Source organism: Phyllostomus discolor, chromosome X (genome assembly GCF_004126475.2).
Source record: "Phyllostomus discolor isolate MPI-MPIP mPhyDis1 chromosome X, mPhyDis1.pri.v3, whole genome shotgun sequence".
Lineage (NCBI taxonomy): Eukaryota > Metazoa > Chordata > Mammalia > Chiroptera > Phyllostomidae > Phyllostomus > Phyllostomus discolor.
The window spans coordinates 88,934,159-88,956,032 of NC_050198.1; the positions used below are offsets into that span (position 1 = coordinate 88,934,159).

At 41.9% G+C, this 21,874-nt stretch overlaps 1 protein-coding gene across 9 annotated transcripts in view; it reads right to left on the reverse strand.

Moving 5' to 3' along the window:
• Window positions 1-10,593, reverse strand: part of ATP11C (ATPase phospholipid transporting 11C) — a 183,902-nt gene extending 173,309 nt beyond the window's left edge. For 7 of the 9 annotated variants that reach the window (XM_036016256.1, XM_036016255.1, XM_036016252.1 and 4 more), the window contains exon 1: window positions 8,980-9,167. In XM_036016256.1, the coding sequence (XP_035872149.1) occupies window positions 8,980-9,006 (27 nt within the window). In that variant the 5' untranslated portion in view covers window positions 9,007-9,167. Of the gene's footprint in view, window positions 1-8,979; window positions 9,168-9,840; window positions 9,960-10,508 lie in introns of those variants that run through there. The other 2 variants (XM_036016253.1, XM_036016260.1) reach the window with 2 other exon arrangements.
• Between the last annotated feature and the right edge of the window lie 11,281 nt (window positions 10,594-21,874).

The following is a 21,874-nucleotide window of genomic DNA, read 5'->3' on the forward strand; positions in this document are numbered from 1 at the left end:
TCTCATGAAATATTAACTCAAATGCTTATTCTACCCCAGTTCCTGCCTTATTTTTCCTGCACCAAATCAGAAGCTCGAAGACCATCACCACTGGAGGCACCGATTTCAGAAAGGAGCATTTGCGGGAAGATTCCTATAGCCATTGTTGTCAAGGCAGAAAGCCAACTGATGTCCATGTTTAGTGCTCCTTTTTTAAAGTCTGAATCTCACCACAGCAAACACAAAGCATTGAAGATCAAGGTTTTGGTCTTTCTGCTGCATTTAGAATTGAAACCTATGCCCTCTAAATTAACTGGCTCCCCTGTAAGTGCCGTTAAGCAATAACCACCCAATTGCTTGGGTAACTGCCTCCACCTGGGGGTCCCCTGCCACCCAGTTCACATGCGACCTCCTCTATAAGTCCCACCCCCAGCCACTAGAGCCAGAGTGAGATTCAGTGCCCTCTTCTGAATGTCTGCTGCACGCACTTTGTGTGCCTTCAAAAGAACAGCACTGATGACCTGTTACCTTGTGAGGAGGTTGGTCTTGTGTTGTCCTGTCTCTAGCAGAGTGCAAACTACTGGAGAGCAGGGCTGTGCCTTACATACGTATTTTTGACCATAAGACACACCTAGGTTTCAGAGGAAAATAGGAAAATTTTGAAACCAAAAATGTGGTAAAATATTTAATAACATAAATAACATAATATTTCACCAATGTAAATGTAAACAAAACTCAACAGTAGCATTAACAACCATTATTCCTCCCAAATGGGGGGGTGTCTTATAGTCCAAAAAATACGGAGCTTCTAAGGCGCCAAGTAGAGCACAAATGTTGAAAGGAAGTTTGTGATTCAAATGAATGTTTTCAAGAAAGAAGCCAAAGTAAACTGTGCATTATACTATAGATCCCTTAATCCAAACTCCTGCAAACTACATTAATTGTAAAGCTTAAAGAATATCCCCACTGCTTAGACAAACAGGTGTGGCTTACATAATCTGCTCTCTCCAGCTGTTACTTATTTGTGCCATCCTTCCCAGCTTCTGCTCCCTGTTGATCTGTAGGATTACTTCAACTTTCACATTTGATTTTCTAATTTATTCCTTACCCAAATCCTAAAATTATTTTAATTTCCTTATTTAAAAAAATTCATTAACTTTAGAGAGAAGGGAAAGAAAGGAGGAGGGAGAAGAGAGATGGAGACAGAGGGAGGGAGGAAGGGAGGGAAACATCAATTTGTTCCACTCATTTATACATTCATTGGTTAATTCCTGTATGTGCCCTGACCAGGGATCAAACCCGCAACCATGGCATATCTGGATGATGCTCTATCCAAATGAGCTACCTGGCAAGGGCCTAATTTCCCTTTTTGATGACAGGGGAAAAAAGCTGACACTTAAAAATAATCAGAGCCATATCCCTGGGGTTTTCCATGACTATAAAACTGGAAAATAACCCTGGAATAAAACAGTATTTATAAATATTGCTATAAAATTCATTTATTAGTCCAATAACTTTTTTCTTTTGGCAGTTCTTCCTATATAATTATCCTTAACTAAATACTGTCCGGTATGCCTGCTCTTTCGAATTGTGTTTCCCAAAACAACTTTTAAATCACTGCCTATGAGCTAACTGGTAGCCATGTATAGAATAGGATGGAGTAATGATGCAAATAAGTGTTGAAACTATGGGTACATAGATGGAAGAAGGTGGGTTGGGAGTAACGGCAAAAGTCAGAAAAAAAATGAAAATCCACGAACCTAGTGATGCTCCAGAGAGGAAACCAGCAAGTGTTGACGCTAAACTAGCAGAAACATCAATACTTCCTGGCTCCCCCACTGGGTGCATCAATTTACCACCGGCAAGTTGCTCTTCTGCTGCAAGTGACAAATAGCAAATGTGTTCAACAATCTGAAAGGAAGGACTCATAATCCAGAAGCCCTGCTGTGTGCAGCAATGAAAAGAAGTTAGTGATTGTTGAAATTCTCAGTCTCAGCTCTGAGGATTATCTTAATGATCAGGGGCAAGTCATTTCCGCTCACTGAAAAATACCACTGTTTCCTAACATTAGTGTGTAGGACAGAGTAACATAGCAGGCCTGAGACTGCTATTCTTAAAAAGATCTGCTTTCAAGGTTGGTACCCAGCTGGTGTCTAGGGTATTGGATTTCAGGAAGGTTCCTAACACCCTAACTGAAAAAAGTGGCTCACTGTATGTAAACTGTGCAAACAACATGGTTAATGCTAAATACCTGTTTTCCTTCTTGGAGTCTGGAATTTTGGCACATACCAGGCACAGGGTGTCTGTGTAACCAGCTCTCAACACAAGCCCTGGGCACCGAGTCTCTGATGAGCTTCCTTGGTAGACAGCATGTCACACAAGGTGTCACAACTCATTGCTGGAGAAATTAGGCACAACCTGTGTGACTCCAGTGGGACAAGATGGTTGGAAGCTGCGCCTGGTTTCCTCCCAAGTTGGCCCCATGTGCCTTTTCTCTTTGCTGACTTTGCTTTCTATCATTTTGCTGTAATAAATGATAGCTGTGAATGCAACTATCTGCTGAGTCCTGTGAGTTCTGCCAGTAAGCCATCAAACCTGAGAGTGGTGTGGGGGACCTCTGACACACCTGGTAGTGCTGAACAGTCTACCAAATATCTTTCCAACAACCTTGTGAAGTAGGTATCCTTTTCATTCCACAGATAAAGAAAGTAAAGTTCAGAGAGATAAACAGTATACACAGAAAATAAATACTGCAGTGTTTATTATATATGGACATTCTCAAATTTTAGTGAACCAAAGAACTATCTGGCGTGCTTGCCAAAAATGCAGTTTCCTGGGCTCTGTCACATGAGTTTTGAATTCAGCAGGTATGAGGCCCAGGAACCTGTATTGATAATCAACATCCCAGATGATTCTTATGCAAGTAGTCCTAGAACCACATTTTGAGACACACTTTGATGTATGCGAACTACAATGTCCAGTTTCCCAAGCTGTGCAGTAAATGGCAGAACTAGAAGTTGCACTAACCCTTTTTAACAAGGCTGAGGCTCTTTTCACAACAAAATTGCTTCCAAATATCTCAAACTCTTCTGTTCTTCTGGTTTGCTCTACCTTTTTGCTATAGGTATCCACCCAGCTGATGGCAATTTGGTACAAAAAAAGGAAAGTGTCTTAAATTCCCAGCACTGAACACTAAATGGTATCCTGAAACCAAATAATGCACACTTACCACGGAAAGTCAAAAATATACAGCTCTTGAAGAGTTAAATACTACAGCCTTAGTTTTCAAAAAAGATCTGATGTGTTAGTGGCAACAGAAAATGTAAGCTTATGCACAAATTTAATGAAAAGAATATGAATTTGCTTACAACTTTAGAAGCAACATGATAATTATCATTTTCTGTGAATGATCAAGAAAGGGGAGGGTGATAAAGATTACTTAGGATACCAAATTATCTCTCTGGCTAATCGAGAAAACAGCCTTAAATAAATGCTCAACTTTTTAATTACTTTTCAAGTGGGCATAAAAGTATTCTTTTTCTCATTTAGAATAAGCATAGTATAGCATTTTGTCCATTGAAAGCGAATTATTTTCAGTGTTTTGCACTTAATAGTAGCTGTAATGCATAAACATTACAGCTGAAATGTCTGAAATGCATAAACTTCTTGGTAGCTGCTTACTCAACTGATCATTTTTCACCTGTTATTACTGACTCAGACTGTGTTATCAATTCAGTTCAAAACAATTCAGCAAGTATTTATTTAGCACCTGTGGTTTACCTGATGCTACATTAGCCACAAGATCATTACTAAGAAAACTGTTCTCATTTTCCCAATACCCAGGTGATGAGGAAGAGACTAGGAAAATACAGCCACCGTAATAGTTTAAGAAAACATATCATAGAAGAGCCAAAGAAAACAAATAATACCTGCTTAAACAGGGTAGGCCTCACCGATTTTCCCATATAGATAAACATGGGGCAAAAAATGATGACAAATCTGGATATCCACGGTCCAACAACATCTCTAAACCCATAGATAATCAAGAAGTCAGCCAAACCAGCAATCTGTCCACACACCGCAGTAATTGAGAGGCGTCTGCCATCATGCTGGTATAGGGCATCTTATGCCCTCATCTGCAGTGCTGAGCACTCATTCATCATTAAACTGCAGCAGTATTAACATATGCTGCAGTTGTGCTAATGTTTGTTTTACAGTCACGGCTGATAGTACCCTTATACCAGCCAAGAAGGTAAGTGTCAAGTGACCGAAAATAAACTCGAAACAGCACCTAGTTCAACCTCCCTCCACCAAACCAGAAAATCTACCCCCTCATCTCAAGGATTCCAATGTAAAAGAGTAAAACGTATAAAGCCCTGCAGGTGTACAGGAAACTACACTACCTTGATGAAAATATAATATTTTTATTTTGTGTCCCATGCCTTCACCCTCTTTGGGAAAACAAACCAAGACGTTAGGCAAGCAGTCAACCTTGATGATTTTTTCCATCACCCAACAAACCAAAACTTGAAATCACTCATGGGTCAGTTCTTTTCATATCGTCCAGATCAGGCAGGGTTAGAATGTTCTCCTAGGGGCCAGTGACCACCCTTTACCTCCCAGAACTCATAGCCCAGCTCTGGTGGTCAACTGGCAGAGGAAATAAGCTAAGTTGGACAGTTGTATGAGTATGAAAAGGGCTAGCTTCACCTGCCTGAATTTCACCTCTGCTAAAAGTTCATTAAGAGCACTGAAAACTACCTGTTTGTAGGCACTCGATATTACCCACTAAAAGGCTGAATTATGAGCAACAGTCATAAACAGAAGAAGCCAAAGGTAAACTCTCATAGAAGGTATTTAGAAGAGATTCAGCATTTTATGTTGCTTAATCAGTAAAAGGCAGATCAGGAAAAAAAAAAGACAAAAACTTGTTTTCAGGTTCTTTAATACACAACTGATTTAATAAATATTTATTTCAAGTAACAGAGAGATTCAATAGGTTTCCCATCTTACACAGGATTCAGCCTGAAATAAGTCACAAGTGGGGAATTCTTGTTTAGATTCTCATTAAACCTTTAAACCCATGTGAAAATGCTACCGCAATCACTAAGAATTTTATGTAGAGTAAAAGAAAGGATAACATAGAAGTCCCTGACTCATAAGTCTTAACTAGTCCAGACTTCCAATTAAATATTCCCTTGCACAGGGGTGTCCAACCTGAGGGCAACCTGACTGCCCGTTTCCCAAATATTGCAATGAGCTTTTTGTCACCTCTCCCCTTTTGTCATTTCCAAACACCCCGAGGGCTGCATGCAGCCCAGAATGGCTGCAAATGAGGTCCAACACAAAAGTGTACATTTACTTAAACATTATGAGATTTTTGTGTGTGATTACATGTTGCAATGTATTTAATGTGTGTGGCCCAAGATAACTCTCCTTCCAGTGTGGCAGAGAGACGCAAAAAGGTCAGACACCCCTGCTTTAAAGAAAATAAACTGTATAGGCAAACCACTATTATTTAATAAATAAATTTATGGAGAATGGAGATGTCGACTAGAAGCAGGCAGTGCTTTTATTATACTCAGTAGCATCAAACTCTTAAATTGTCTAAGACACCCCTTACTTGCCTAAGTTTTAAAATCCTACACCAAATCCACCAATTTCTCCCTCAAAACTGTCAAAATGGAAGTCATAACTCATCGGAAAGAAAATTATTAATGCAAAGATGGCAAGGCTGTGTCTTTAAAAAATACAATGAATCACTCTTTATTTTTTACCTATCTTTTTTTATTCAAATACCGCTCTGATCACTCATGATCCAAGAACATTCAAATAATAAACCAAAAAGAAACATGTTAAAGATTTGTCTTCAAACATTAGAACAAATGATGCCACACTTGCCTCTGATCTCGCAGACATAAAACCATATCCACACCTCAGTGGCAACCAAACCATTCAGGAGAGCTTCCTTAACTGTGAGCTGTTTTGAAGATACCAATTTGAGCACTAGTGACCTTTTTTTTTAATCTCCGAAAAGCTGCAGGGATCTCAGCAGGGGTTGGAGGAACCAGCTCAACCATGGGATAGTGCCAAAATGTGGCTAATCAAGGCTTCAAGCCACAGCATCTTTATCAATGAACACGAGGGGCAAAGGGGAGAGCTGGTTACAGATAAACTGGGCCATGCATGGTTCAAGGATGGAAAGTCTGGCTTTTAGCTTGAAATTTGAGATCCTGGGGAAATAAATGGCCCTTTAAAAATGATTCAGCAAACACTACTAAGCCATAGATGCTGCTGCTCCCAAGAGATAGTTACTTCCCATTTCAGGCTTAAAATATAAAGCCCTGTCCTATCATGTAGTATCTAGTTTTCAGTGGCCAACAACTACAAACAACACCACTATAATTTATTTCACATTCAAAGTCAATTTCAGACATCAGTTATATTTAAAAAAAAAAACAACCCTTAATTTTGGTAAGAAATCATAGCCCCATCTCTGAAATATAAAAGCAATCACAAAACAGCATACAACTTGGACTACACTGCTGTGCAAATCTCAGTCCAACTTAAATCTTTAACGGTAGCCTTACAGTAATTTCAATGGAAGTGTCCCTCAAATAATCTCTACCAGGCAAAGGGTCAAGACACGTGGCTTTCTGATCTCAAGGAGATAAAATCTGGCCCCCCCCCCCGCAAAATTCTGAAGTTATTCGAGTATTCAATAGCACGTTTCACATTCAATCAGATCATTTGCAGACTAATTCCTTGCCCTAGGCCTGAGCTACAACTCCTGAGAACCTGCCAGTTTACGACACTGGTAGGAATTCCAAGTCTTACCAGAGTCATGGTTACGTAGGAAAATGTGAGCAGTCGGGTATTCCAGCTGAAACAATGAGGTCAAAGCTCATTTCAGTGTGAGCTTAAGTAATTCTCTGCAGAAAGACTCTGGGTGAGGATGCAAAGTACTAGCCTCAAACCTGCACGTTGGCACCTCAAGGACCGCTGAAAATTCTACTGCGTGCCCTGGCTTTCTGGGCCAACACTGCTTAATTACCACTCTGATACAATGCAGGTCACTCTTAGCAAAATTAAAGCAAAAGGGGGTTTTAGACCAATACTTGGGTTGTTTGATTTCAAATGTTCATACTATAAAAAAATAAGGATGTCAACATCTTAATTTTAAGGTAATGAATTTATTACAAACCAGAGGCCAGTTGTTTTCCACTATGAGTAAAACATGAAGAGATTGCCCTTTTTCCCAAATGTTTCAATTAGCTTTTTGTCACCTCTCCTTTTGTCACCCCCAAACTATAATCCAAGATGCCAAGAATCTATAGGAAACAGAACTATGAAGTAGAATATTCTTTTAATTTTTCAGGGTAAATGTGAGAAGCCAATTTTAGTCACTTGCTGTATAGCAAAGCATCCTATACAAGCCAATTCCTATGGATCAAGACCCTTGGTATGTACAACCTATAGTGTTCTGTGCCACACATAATCTGCTTCAATGTGGTAAGGTATGTTTATGGGTGAGGTAAACATTTAGAAAAACATTAATGCAGCACTCCTGTGATAACAGTATCCTAAAAGGGGATGTACAATCCTTTCTTTCAGCCAGGGTACATTTGTGAAAGTTTCAAATGCAGAAAAAATCAGAGCAAACTCAACCGATGATAAAAAATGTCAGCAATGCTTTGATCAAGAATAAATGACCTGGCTGGCGTAGCTCAGTGGATTGAGTGCGGGCTGCGAAACAAAGTGTCGCAAGTTCGATTCCCAGTTAAGGCATATGCCTAGGTTGCAGGCCATGGCCCCCAGTAACCGCACATTGATGTTTCTCTCTCTCTCTCTTTCTCCTTCCCTTCCCTCTCTAAAAATAAATAAATAAAATCTTTTTTTAAAAAAGAATAAATGCATTAAAAGAGCCAAATCGACAAGTTTTCAAACCTATATTGTGAGGGGGTTGTTGAGGAGTGCACAGCACTCAACCATTTTTCCTGTAGACAGAAAAATCTAAACTTAAAGATAAACCCCTTCTTTCACATCATTGGCAGAAATAAAATCCTATTCCCGCCACCTCATCTTGCAATTAAGGAAGTTGCTACAAATAGCAGCATAGAAGTCATGGTCCCTGTTTTGCTCCATTCTTAACGTACCCTGTAGGAGTAAAACAAATTACTCAAAAGGCAGTAGGCAGAAATCGCTTTTCCCTATGCCCAACTCCCTATTCTGCGGGCTTGGAAGCGGGTAAACATGGGCGGAAGAGTCCAGCAGCAGCCTGCCTTGTCCCAAGGGTTCAACGTCTGGGGTGTTCGGCGGCAAGGCTTCAGACGCGACGCTCAGCAGCGGCTGTGCCGCCTCCTGGAGTCTCCACATCCACCCAGCCCACCCTGACAATCGCCCTAGCTTTTATCAACCCCTAAGGTGAGCTTTTTAGTCTGGGTCTCCAAAGTTTGCCCAGCCTCCTACCGTCAACCACCCACCGCCCGTCTGGCCGAGCCCCGGGCAAGGCTGAGTCCTGCCCTGGCCTCCAGCCCCCTCAGTCCCCAGGGTTTTGGGGGCGGGGGGGGGGGGCACAGAGACAGGTTTACGTTTACCTCCATGTGCTCGCAGCAGAGGAAACAAAAGAAAGCCACCTCCCCGATAATAAAACGCCATCTTCAACTAATTGGCAAACCGAGGGGCCTCTGGGTCTGTTCCTCGCTATCTGGCCCTAGGCGACGCCCCCCACCCTGGTCTCAGGCGGAGTTTGTAACCATCCAGGGAAGCTCTGCTTAAACCTTTCGAGGGGGTGGGGGGTGGGGATCAGGGACTCTAAGAGCCCTACCTGACTCCACACCCTGGTCACCAGGGCAGCGTATTTCAGTGAGAATTAAAAAGGGGTGATAGTGTCTCCCACAGATGCACTTAATCTTCTCAGAAAACTGTTCTGAGGGACCTAACGGAGGGGTTGATGAGACAGCGAACCGGCCCGCGTGGAGCCGCAGCGCGTGTACTTACAAAGCTATTAAAGCTCCGGCGGAACATCGCGTCCAAGGCTGGGGGCGCCGAGCTGCGCTCTGCCGGGCTGTCTGGGAAGGTGCCGTCCACAGAACACACTGCAGCGTGGGCCGGTGGCGCCAAGCGCACGGGAGGAAGGCTAACCCGCCACCCGCCCGCTGCCGCCGCCCTCTTTGGCTCTGCGCGCTCCCCCCGCCCCCCCGGCGCGCGCGCCCCAGCCCACCCCACACGCCCCCGCCCCGCCTCACTCGCGGCCCGCGCCGGCCAGTCCTGGGGTCTGTGGCCCTGTAGCTCCCCCTTATCTGGCTCCCCGCCGCCCCTGCGCTCCCGCAGCAACCCGCGGAGAAGGCGCACCCGAAGCGCGAGGGAGGGAAGGCGGAGGAGCCCTAGACTCCTCCTGCGGTGAGGGGACGCCCCTATCTCTCCGCTGGCGCCGGACTCGGCCCCCTGCAGTCAGCACTCTTACCCCGAGCAGTGCCACCTCCCGCCCTCCCCGTAGGCCAGCCCGCGTGCTTCCGCCCCACCTCGGGCTAGGGGGATGGGGCGGGGACTCTCCCAGGCACCTAGCGCCTCACCTTGCCTCAGTCCGGCACTACTCCACTGGCTCAATCTCGAGTCACAGCCTCCCCTGCCCCGGCCCTAACTCCGCCGCAGCGCCGCTTCACTCGCAGCCCCTCCTCGCCCCTCCTAGGTCCGTGACTGCACAGTGCCGCCCAGCAGCCCGCCCCGAGCCCACGAGGCAGCAGGTCTCAGAGCAGGGAGGAGCACGGCACTGTAGAGACCCCACAGCAAGCAGGGCAGGGGAACTAGTTATGAAAGCCGCCCCGTTCTCATCTGGAAAGGCGCGGGCCACCCCACTACCCTCGCCTAGCTCCGCTCCCACCTACGCGGCTGTTCCCTCCTTAGTTCTTTCTCTCGTCCTGTCGCCCACCTAAGCCATCTTACTTCCACTTTCTCGGAGCTAGTTAAGTCAAGCTTTGTGTCGCCACTGCGCAGCGGGGCGGGATTTCCCTGCCCCTCCACCTCAAGCCCCGCCCCCCTCACCTCCCTCCCCGCCCTCCGCAATTCTTGCGGAGCAGCCTGGGAATTGTAGTACAACCCTACCTCTGTTCCGCCTAGTACTGCGGGCCGGGAGCTCCCCCAATCGCCCGTGCAGGGTTTGCCCAGAGGGTTGGCGGAGGAAGCGGCTGAAACCTCCTGGCCCAACCGTGGTTCTCTGCACCGGCTGGATGTGGAGGCCAGGAGAGCTCGGTAGATTGCCCGTGATGGGATATGTGAGAGGGATAAATGAGGCGAAGCCCAGAAGGCTGATAGCTGCCCCTAGGGCGCGAAAATTGTGAAATCCTCTATGCCCTCGGCTCCTAGTTTAGAACTGTAATTTGCGAAACTAAAAATGACATATGAAAGCTGAGTCTAGAATTGCTCCGAGACTGGGCATCCCAACCCCCACTTGTTTATAGCTTGCCCCGTGGCCGTTAAAGAACTTTCGAATCCCTCTATAAAAGTAAAGAAGAACTAAGTTCACTTACCAGAGCCTTCTGCCGCATCACATTCTCGTGCCGGTCTAGAGCTGAGGACAGGATCCAGCCACGCAATGGGCTTCCCCTCAGGTGGTGAAGGACCTTTAACGTTGTTTACAGGCTCTTCTTTTCCTCTCAGGGGTTCATACTCACTTCAACAAACCATTACTGGGCTATTTCTTTGTACTGTGCAATGTGGTAGGGGCTGAACTCAGTGACTACCTGAAAGACCTCCTCAATAGGCTGGTCGCAATCTAGTCAGGGAGTCTACTCCCTGCTGGAGTAGAGGTTCGAAAAGGGCGGGGGGGCAATATTGCATCTGAAAGGGGGTCTGGGAAGCTTTTCACAAATCGCTGAAGCTTAAACTGGACCTTGAAGTGTGGGGAGATTATACAGGAGCTAACAAAAAGAGCCTAGTTGAGCCAAGCCCAGGGTGGAGGGACAGGTCCGTGAGAAAGTACAGAAAGAGCCAAGAAAAAGAACACGGTGCCCTGACAGACGCCCAGGATGTGTGAGCGGGGGCGGCAGGCATAAACTAAACCCCAAAAACAATGTTCAAAAATACGCTACGAAGTTTGAACTTGATTCTTTGAGTGAGGAGCCCATCCTCAAAGAAATGCAAATGGAAGAGACGTAAGGTATGTTCTGAAACTGCCCTTATTGACAAGAAGTAAAACCATACGAATCTACTTTCCCTATTATGGTTCCATGAGTTTGCTCACACTTGAGGGTATATCTAATGATTTTTGAGGTTTATGTTAAGTGTATATTAATGAGATATTAGGATATTTTATTTTATTGCAAAATGGATCTAAGGTTTTGCTATCTACTATCTTAAAGGTCTATTTTCAAATAGAGTTTATTTTCTGGCTTTACTTTTATTGAATACAACAACTAATATCATTTAACTCACTAATTATTTGTTGAACATCTACTATGTAAAAGGCCCCATTCTAGGTACTGAAATTTGGGGGTGGAAGAAGTTGTTGTTTGCAGTAGGCATTAGATTAGAATCCTTATCAATAAAATGCATCCTTATCAGTAAAATACATAATAGGAAATGAATTTAATAATAATGACTGCATTTTCATGTACAATTTTTTCAACAAATGGAAAAATGTACTTTGCTATGGATTCAAACAGATGAACTTTAAAAATTAGAGAACTGGACATTGTTTTGCAGTGTTCTCTCACACACCATTGTGTATCATCTCACATGCCATTGTCAGGTTGCCCAGCTTAAAAGCAAGCCATGTAGCCCCAAGATATAGCAGTTATGTTTGCCATATTTTCATTTGTTGTTATAGTTCCACTATCTCTATGTCCTCCTAATTTATTTCATCACAACATCTATATTCATGGGTTTAGACTAATTTGCTTGAGTATAAAAATGCAATTGCACACAAAGCAATATATGCTCAGCAAAACATGAAATTTATGCAAGGTAATTTTTTTCCATATTTAAACTCAACCTGAAATTAGAGTTGCTCTCACAAACATGTTTTAGAGTTACTTTCCTTTGAGTTATTTTTTAAGACAAGAAGGAATTATTCTTGTTCTTTTCTGTGCCTCTTCACAGTTTCTAAAGAAAACCCAGGTGTTGTAGAAAGCTGTTGTCAATGACTATGAAAAGCAGACCTTCAGCCTGCATTTTTATTTGGCCAACTCCATAAACAGAACTGCAAAAACTAACTTCCAGCCTAAACTGTCAGAAGCCTCGGTATATATAACACCAACTCTTGTGGCGCAGCAGCTGACTGCAGCAGAAGCCCCGATCTCCTGCCGGCAGGAATTGTGAGGAAGCAGACTTCTGTCCGTTTCACATCTTGGCTAGATATAATGCTTACTGTAGGATAAAGGGAAGGGAAAGTGGTCTTCCTTGATATTTTAATTCTGCTGCCCCATTTCTGTGCAAGCCTCTCATAAGCCCTTTTTCTCTATCGATCCCCTTGTTCTTTCCCACCTTTTACCTCAACCCCTCAGAAATCTCACCATGGCAAATGAGCAGAACAAAATCTCAGGCACAGGATGCAGTCCACGCTTGTGAAGGAGGGGAGCGCACTGCTTCTGCAGGCAGCCAGTTGGTCAGCAATTCAGGGATTCAGCAAGAAGGGAATGGTAAGAAGTAGTCCCTTCCTCCATCTAATACTAAAAAAAGAAAAGAAAAAAATGAAGCTGTTTTATCAGCATCTAAATCAGTGCCATCAGCAAGTTGAAGAAATTCAGGTGTCTCTGCTGAGCTTTCAAACATACCTCATAAGAGTACCTTTTGCCCATTTGAAAATTTTTTCTCCCTTCCAAGACTGACCTTATGTTTATTTTACACCAATTTTACTCATATCTTCCTAACTGTGGGCCCTCTCCAATTCAGTTTTTACACTGCAACCACAGAAATTTTTGGAGGACAAATCAGATCAAATCATCCCGTTTATGACTTTTCAGTAGCTTCTCACGACTGTTAGGATAAGTCCCAAATCTTGCTTTACCATCATTTACATGACCCTGAACTCTCTGACCCCTGCCTTCCTCTCTAGCCTCAGTGGGCCCACTCTCCCCCTCGCTCACCAAGCTCCACCCCACTCGACACCTTTCTTCCCTTGAGTTTCCAAAGATCCATCTCCCTTGACAGCTTTTGCACATGCCACCGTCTCTGCTGGAATGCTTTCACACGGCCTTTGCTATTCATCTTTCAGATCTTAGCTTAAATTACACTTTGTCAAATGAGATCAAGGCTACCTGTTATGGTGCTCCAAATAGCTGATATTAATGACATGGGGGGTACTGACAAATGAAGTTACTAATCTTGGAGAACAGCAGAATTCCAAGGACATTGTAGATGATCTAGTGTTGTTTTGCTTTTCAAAAAGGGGAAGTTGGTGTATTCTAGTAATCATGATACTAAAGGGATACACATTTCTAGAACTGACTATTGAAAGGATAAGGTATCTTATTACAGTAGAAGGGAAGAGGCAATCACTAGGAACCACAGTGAAGTCACTAAGATATAGTTAGGCCTTCGGGATTGTGAGAAAATTATTTCTAATTCAGAATGTTTCCTCCTCCCAGGCTATATGGGGAGGATAGACAGAAAAGAGGTTAGAAAGGTATGGCATAGGAAGACAAACTCTTTAACATCCATAGTAAGAAGGCTTTAACTTAAAATATATCAGTATAGTTAGATTATTTAGAAATAAAGAGGTAAATACAAGAAGAATCAGCTAAAATAATGGAAAGTACTTGCCCCTAGGAACACAAATTGAGAATGGAAAAGAGTGGGATAAGGGACTTTTTTTTCCTCTTTGCAAGTCTTATAACTAACCTTTAAACTATGTGCATATATTATTTTCATAAACATAAAAGTTTGTTCAAAATGCAAATAGCATTTGGACCTCCAAGCAGGAAGTTGGAGAGCATTCTAACCGAGAGAAATGGTGACGATGTGGAGATACAAGTGTTCCAGTAAACGGTAAGTGGACCTGCCTACCGGAGCAATAGGTCCATATTGAGGATGAGTAAATGATACAAAATATAAACCTCCCTTCTCAAGAAGCCACTGGAATATGCATTCCATCATATTAGAGACTAAACCAAGAAAGGTATGTGACCCAGGAAATGGGGTATGAACATAAAAGAGAAGTGAAGGGAATTGCCTAGATGATAATAAAAGAAAATTCAAGATAAATAGTTGTGCGTCATACCTAGAGAGCAACCAGACCCAAAGAAAGTAGAAGGATGGAGGAACATAGGAGGGCTTTATCTAAAGAAAAAAATTTTAATTAACTGATAGATTACCTGTTATGTCTGACCACATGGAGAATAGTATTCAGAAAGGTTTTACAATTGTATGAGACAATTAATGAAGAATTAGTGAATGATACATAGAAAAGGCAGCCAACAAACTAACAAAAAGCCAAGGCAGTTTTTAACTCCAGGAAAAAAATAGAAGTTGCTCAAGACACTAAATGAGTCGTGATGAAATGCTACTTGGCTCCAAAGTAAAAGACAGTAGTCATAGCCATAACAATGAAAACACTGCCTTACTGATATACCAAATGCTAACTCTTTTGTAGGACAAAGGGAAAACAAGCCAGAAAGTTTCATGTTATAAGCAGTCTGAATCTTTATTTTCCATAAAAAGACAGCAATAAATGCTATCCAAAAATCAAAAGATCAAGAAACATCAGTATAAATATGTTATATAGAAATGCGGAAGTAAATACTAGAAGAAACACCTAAAATTATTAAAAGTGGTTGCTCTCATACTACAGATCAGAAGTTGGGAGAGATGTAGGATTCTACTCTTTTTATTTATAAGTCTTATTAATCTAACTTTTTAACTATGGATATGCATTACTTTCAAAAAATAAAAGTTAATAGAGAACATTTGAGATCTTGCTTCCTGGCAGTGTCATCAGTTTGATTCAAATAAACTCATAAAAATTCTGTACAAATTTGGACTTCTTATTTTTTTAAAGATTTTATTTATTTATTTCTAGACAAAGAGGAAAGGAGAGAGAAAGAGGAAAGAAACATCAATGTGTGGTTGCCTCTTGCAGGCCCCCTACTGGGGACCTAGCCTGCAACCCAGGCATGTGCCCTGACTGGGAATCGAACTGACAACCCTTTGGTTTGCAGGCCAGCACTCAATCCACTGAGCCACACCAGCCAGGGCCAAATTTGGACTTTTTAAAAATATTTGATTTATTTTTTAGAGAGAGGGGAAGGGAGGGAAAAGAGAGGGAGAGAAACATCATGTGCAAGAGATACATCGATCAGTTGCCTCTCACACACCCCCAACTGGGGACCTGGCCTGCAACCCAGGCATGTGCCTCAATGGGGAATCCAACCAGTGACCTTTTGGCTCACAAACTGGCACTCAGTCCACTGAACCACACCGGGAAGGGCAAATTTGGATATTTCTTATATCAACATTTACTTGGCATTGCCGGCAAGAGTCTGAAGAAGCCCAACCAGGACCATCCTATGCTAGGTACCATCATAGGCCCATTATGCCCCACTGTTTCTCTGCTTCAAATTGGGTGAAGTTGGAGAGGACATCAAATAAAGACACTCTCCAATCTCTTTGGAAGGAACTTCATCTGCCACCTAACCATAAATGAACACCGACCCTTGCCTCTACCTACAAGAGACATCAGCCCTGGCTGGTGTGGCTCTGGATTGAATGTCAATCTGCAAACCAAAAGGTCACTGGTTCGATTCCCAGTCAGGTCACGTGCCTGGGTTGCAGGCCTGGACCCAAGTTGGGGACAAGCAAGAGGCAACCAGTCCATGTTTTTCTCTCCCTCTCTTTCTCCCTCCCTCCCCTTTGTCTAAAATAAATAAATAAAATCCTCTTTAAAAAGGGACATCAAAGACTCCTCTAGGATGAGAAGCTGTTAACATCAGAGATAGACAGCTATCCCAAGACATTGACAAGGCCTGTGTCCCTATGGATTGATGCTGAACTCAGGAACCATTTTTGCTTAATTGTCTTTACCTGTCTGCTAATATTAACCGTAATAATTGTTCTTGGGTTTTTTTTATATAGTCCAACTGTTTATGATTACTGAACATGTATAACTGTTAATACTCTTTTTATGGCTTATGTAAATGTTGTATTAGGTGCAAAATATACAAAAATGAAAATAATAAGTATTTTCCCAGCTTTACTGACATATAACACGTAAGTAAATAGCATTTTGAATGGGCAGGAAGGAGGAAAGCATTATAGCCAATTGAAACAGCAAATACAGGAAGTACCAAGTGGACCTCGCTAGGGGAATATGAGTTCACACTGGGGAGCAGAGAGAGATAATTTGAATAGCTATCAGTTATTGAACCCATGCTATGTGCCAGCCACTGTGCTAAGCATTTACATGCATTATCTCATTCTCACTAACGTCATAAGCTTCCACTATTATCCTCATGTTATAAATAAAGAAACTGAAAGGTTAGGGAACTTGCCAAAAGTCATAGCTAGAAAATAACAAAGCAGAGTCAAACAGGTCTGCCTGACTTGAAATCCATGCACTTAACCACTACATTTGAAGGCAGAATTGCCAAGATTTGATCACTGATTTAATTTATGGGACAAAGGAGAGAAGTAAATTCAAAATGAGTCCAAGGAATTAAGGTTGGTGAACTAGGAGAATGATGTTTATTCATTTATTCGTTTCAACAAATGGTTTTTTGGATACTGACTGTATCCAAGCAGTATGACAGCTATGGTAATGTACTTGAGAGATATGATCCCTGCTCTCACAGAGCTTACCTTCAGTCATGCATAGGAAAATCATTCAGGGGGAGTATCAGTGGAGAAAATTATGAGTTTGGTTTTAACTATGTTGAAGTAATAGAATGCTCAAATAAAAGTGTTTGGTATGCATGGAAAATGTGGTATTAGAGCTTGGTATAAAATGCTCTAACCTCCAAAACCTATTCTTGGTCAAGGGAAATCAAAACTTTAGAAAAGCTATTTTCATTTAATGCTTCAGAAATCCTGCATGAGCTTTAAGAGTACAGTTTCAATGGTAGGTGGGCTGGAAGCCAGACTGCAGGAGTTTATAGGTATAAACTGTTCATGTGCAAAGCTTGATGGTGGAAAAAGGAAAAAAGCACAATAGCTAGGAGGGCCATCAGATTGAAGCAACTTTGTTTTCTAAACCAAAGGAGACCTATGCATGTTTAAAAGCAGAGAGGGAAGGATTCTGTAGAAAGGGGAAGCTAAAGATTTTAGAAAGAGAAACAATTGAGAAAGCCGGGTGTGAAATGAAGTCAGAGGGGATGGACTGGAGAAAATGAGGCTGAGGTTTGAGAAGGGAGGAGGGAACCGTTTTCCTCTAAGAGGAAAGAAGGCTGAGAGGGGAGGGAGGAAATCAAACGGTGTTAGAGAAAAGATGCCCAGGAGTGAGCAGTCTCAGTCTTTTGAACAGAGCTTAGATTTTTTTTTTTTTTTAAGGAAGGTCAACTGGGGAAGGGGGTGGAGTTTTGTAAGGAAACAAACAATTGAATTTGAAGTTTAGGTCTAAAAATTAATGAATTTGAGGGATATTCAACAGCCTTATTTCAACCACTTTCTACTGTTTAAAATAATGGTAGGTTGCACCATCCTCCAGTCTTTCTGATCAATTAATTCAAATTTTATCTCACCCAGGCCAACATTTAGATACTAAGACTCAGGCAGGATGCCATCAAAATCCATTAAAAATGGCTCTCTTCCCAGCAGTAATAGTGAGGCAAACTCCCCTTAACTATCAAATCCAATCTTCAATTAATTAATATCTCTGTTGGTGTCTGATTTATTTTTGAGTCATATAGTTCTCAGCACCTCACTTTCTAACAGTTTTTTATTCCATTTGACATTCTTCAGCAAGTATTGAGTCTGCTCTACTTGAAAAAGAATTTTCCATTTTGGTTTCACTTATTTCTTGTCACAGGATATAACTAGAATACACAAACATGCACAAAACAAAACAAGCACAAGAGCTTCTTGAGGACAGAGACCATGCCTTATTTATATTTATCCCTATTTCCCAGAGAAGAGGCTGACACACTGTTGAAACTCAAGAAATGTTGACAACGGAATAAATGTTTATCTATATGCTGTTATGGGAAGAGCCCAAAACTGAGGTCCAGATAATCAGCTCTGGCTGAAATCTAGAGTTCCCCTTGGACCAAGCCATACATTCTCTGGGCCTTATTTTCCCCGAGGGAAAATGAGAAGACCGGATAATTTATTACTTCTGAATTTTTATATCATTTTTAAACAGGTAAAATTTCAGGTTTCCAAGTAGCAATGTTTAGATTGTTGTTAGAAACTTTTTCTGAGTCCCTAGCCAACCAGATGTGCTACTCAAAGTTATGTCCATTGGGAAGATTTCCCCTCCCCAGTGTATTTTTGGAGTACCCTGCGGTGGGGTTGTAGTGTTGGAGTCATTCCCTCTCAGATGGTGCCAGCTTAACTATACAAAGTTATGTGCAAACTGGGCTCATGTATTTCTTTTTTATCTTAAGACATTTGGTCACAGGTAACTTACTATGAGACCACGGGTATGAATTGATGGAGGGGCAGCAGTATGACAGGAGGAGGTGCCACGGGAATCTGGGCCACCTGCTTATTAAACAAACTTACACCTTCAGAACCTGCTCAGGCTCCATCCCACATATACAACTTCTATGAGGTGACGAAATACTTCTGGGCACCCCAGACTTTATGGCCAGGCAGATTAGTTAACACCGTTTGTGTTGGGAAATCTGTGTCTTTATCCTCACTTGGCCAGGCATTCAGTCTCCACCGGAAACTGTCAGCAAACCAGAAGATTCTTCTCAAAAGGAGAATTCCTAGCAAAGCTGGCAATCAATTGAGGTGAGCAAGGTGGACATCCCAGCAGGTTTCTACTAGACATTCTCAAACTCCCATGCCCCTATTTTTAACACTGCCTTTTCCTAGCCCCCTGCCTCAGAGCCCAGGGCTCTTCTGTAATCCCCCTTTATGAATAGATGAATGAGATCTGATAAATTTCAATCTAAGAATTAGGGAACTTTTAAAGTGTTTAGATATTTGTAAAAAACCACGGGGACTGAGCAATGCTGAACCAAAGTAATGAGTTCATGGTAATGGGATTTAAGTATTAATAAGTAAACTTTTTGGTTGGGTAGAGAGGGTTCACTTACCTACTGCCTCTCAAATCAGCTTCTAACTGCCAACTTCTGCTTTACAGTTATTGGGAGGGTCAAGTTTACTCTCTGCTCCAGTCATCCTACTTTTAAATATTCAATACCTCCCCCTTACTCCACCCTCCCTACATCATACTACCATTCCTGTGGTTTATGAAAATATTCCTGGTCAATCCTTGGTTGAAAAGAGAATGCCTAACAATAAAAAAAGAGACTAAACCCATCAAATAAATTAAGTACTTACACTGTACACTTCATTCAGAGTAAAACTGCTTCCTCCCTTTTGTATATACATTCAGGCTAAAACTGCTTCCTCCCTTTTGTATAGGCCTACTTATAGGTTGTCCAGTATCACCTAGGCAACAAGATAGAACACGGACTTCAGAACAACATGTTCTTGTCATTCTTCACCACAAGTTAATCAGATCCTACCCTGCCGAACACTACTGAGACTATGATTGGCAATGTCTCACCTCCTCCTCAGCAGTAAGTCATACTTAATAATTACACTGTTTCTCTGGTAGTCCTCATTCTGTAACTACTGGTCCATCTCCTATCATTAATGGCTGTTTTACTTTACTATGGGGCAGGCATGTTTCCAATGGCCTGCAGGTTTCCAGATGTTTTAGCAAGATCGAATCACTATGAATCTCCAGCAGACCCACTCCCTTCCCCATCCCAATACCGTTATACAAATGAACTTGTGTTAAATGAATGCAAAAGTTACAGAAACTGTGGAGTAGAGTTTATAGGCCAATTGTGTGTATATTGGACAGACAACAGTTTTCTTTCTTTTTAAGCATTCACTAGATCATTTCCTTCTTTATCTCCTTTGGGCTGCCACCCTCAGTTATTTCACAGTCTACCAGATATTTGGTGTTCCCTAAAGCACAGGACCCTTGATAGTTCCCCTGATTCACTCCAGTTTAGGAACAATGCTTCCTGGATGGTGTGTATATGCGTAATATGTACAGAGTCCCTGGTATTAGCGATTTGTATTTAATAAAGAAATCTAGCCCTGGCTGGCGTAGCTCAGTGGATTGAGCGTGGGCTGGGAACCAAAGTGTCCCAGGTTCGATTCCCAGCCAGGGTACATTCCTGGGTTGCAGGCCATAACCCCCAGCAACTGCACATTGATGTTTATGTCTCTCTCTCTCCCTCTCTCTCTCTCTCTCTCTCTCTCTCTCTCCCCCCCTTCCTTCCCTCCCTAAAAATAAATAAATAAAATCTTAAAAAAAAAAGACTTGGAAAATTAAAAAAAAAAGAAATCTGAGACTACTTTACTTTTTAGCAGTCTGTAAAGAGACATATTAATATTAATTGGTATTAATTATTATTATGTAGTAGGAAAAGTCAGTATCTTCTCTGGTTAAAACCACAGTTGCCTCAGGAATCTATGGTAATTTCCCTAATCGGCTTTTGTTCTTGGCTCAGATCATAAACAATATTCATGATTGAGAATGTACAGAGAATTTATTTATAGCCTTGACAGTTTTTTGAACTGTTTAAATATCAACATAATCCAAATGAAGCCTGCCAGGAAAATAATTGATTCATATTCATTCTATTGGTGACCTTCCACAGAGAGAAATTAAGGATTGCATAAATACAAAACGGATAGGAACAGGCAAAAGTTCAGTAAACTGCTGTTATTACAGTTGATAAAATTATATATATTTTGATTTTTTCTGGGTACCTCATATTTCCACAATGTAGTTCTACAATGACCTTTGGCACCTTTTAGAGGAAGACACATGCTTATTTTAATTTCTTCCTCAACTGCAGGGATGGCAAATATATGGCACATATGTTGCCAATACCCACTCTCTCATTCATAGCAGACAGTGCTAGTCAGTTTTGGCATTCTTTGTCATGAATTTGAAAGTAATACCATAATCTTTTGAAATCCAGCCCTCTACACAGTTATGTGAATAGATCAAGAGTAGTTACCTGAGATGAAAGCCATTTGTCATTCTTATTCTAACCTTAAAACACCATCCCATATCTTACCAAGGATCAGTGGTGTCAAAAAGTAGAAACTCAGTCAATCTATCTTAAGAAAGGGAAATTTATTATATGACTACAACAACCCTGGCTGGTGTGGCTTAGTTGTTTGGAGCATCTTCTTGTACACCAAAAATTGTTACAGGTTCAATTTCCAGTCAGGACACGCAGCTAGGTTGCAGGTTCAATCCCCAGTTGAGGCGTGTATGGCAGGCAAGCATTTGATGCTTCTCTCTTTCATATCAATAAACTTTTTTTAAAAAAAGAATACAACAGACACTATTACAAGCATCTGGTCTATGAAGTACAGTCAGGCCACAGAATGATTGAAGCTAAAATTAACAAATTGCTTTCTCTTTCTCCCAATGGCCATGTAATGGCTCTCCTACATTACCTGTCTCCTCTTTCTTTTGACTATCATTTTCTACTTTGTAACAAACATGCCTTCCTGGCTGGACTCTACATGTTATTTAATTCAAGCATCCACATAGCTCTCTCACTAGAATATCTATGTCTCTTATTGAAAATTCTCAAGGAAACAAATCGGATAGCCAACAAATTTATGGGTTCCTAGGAGGTCAGTTGTATACTTTTGGTTCAGCCAGGGTTAGGGGAGTGTAATCATTATATGAAGTTCTGTCCCTCAGAGAGCTATGAACATGCCAGGTTAAACCTCAACAAGTTGTGTCATAGTG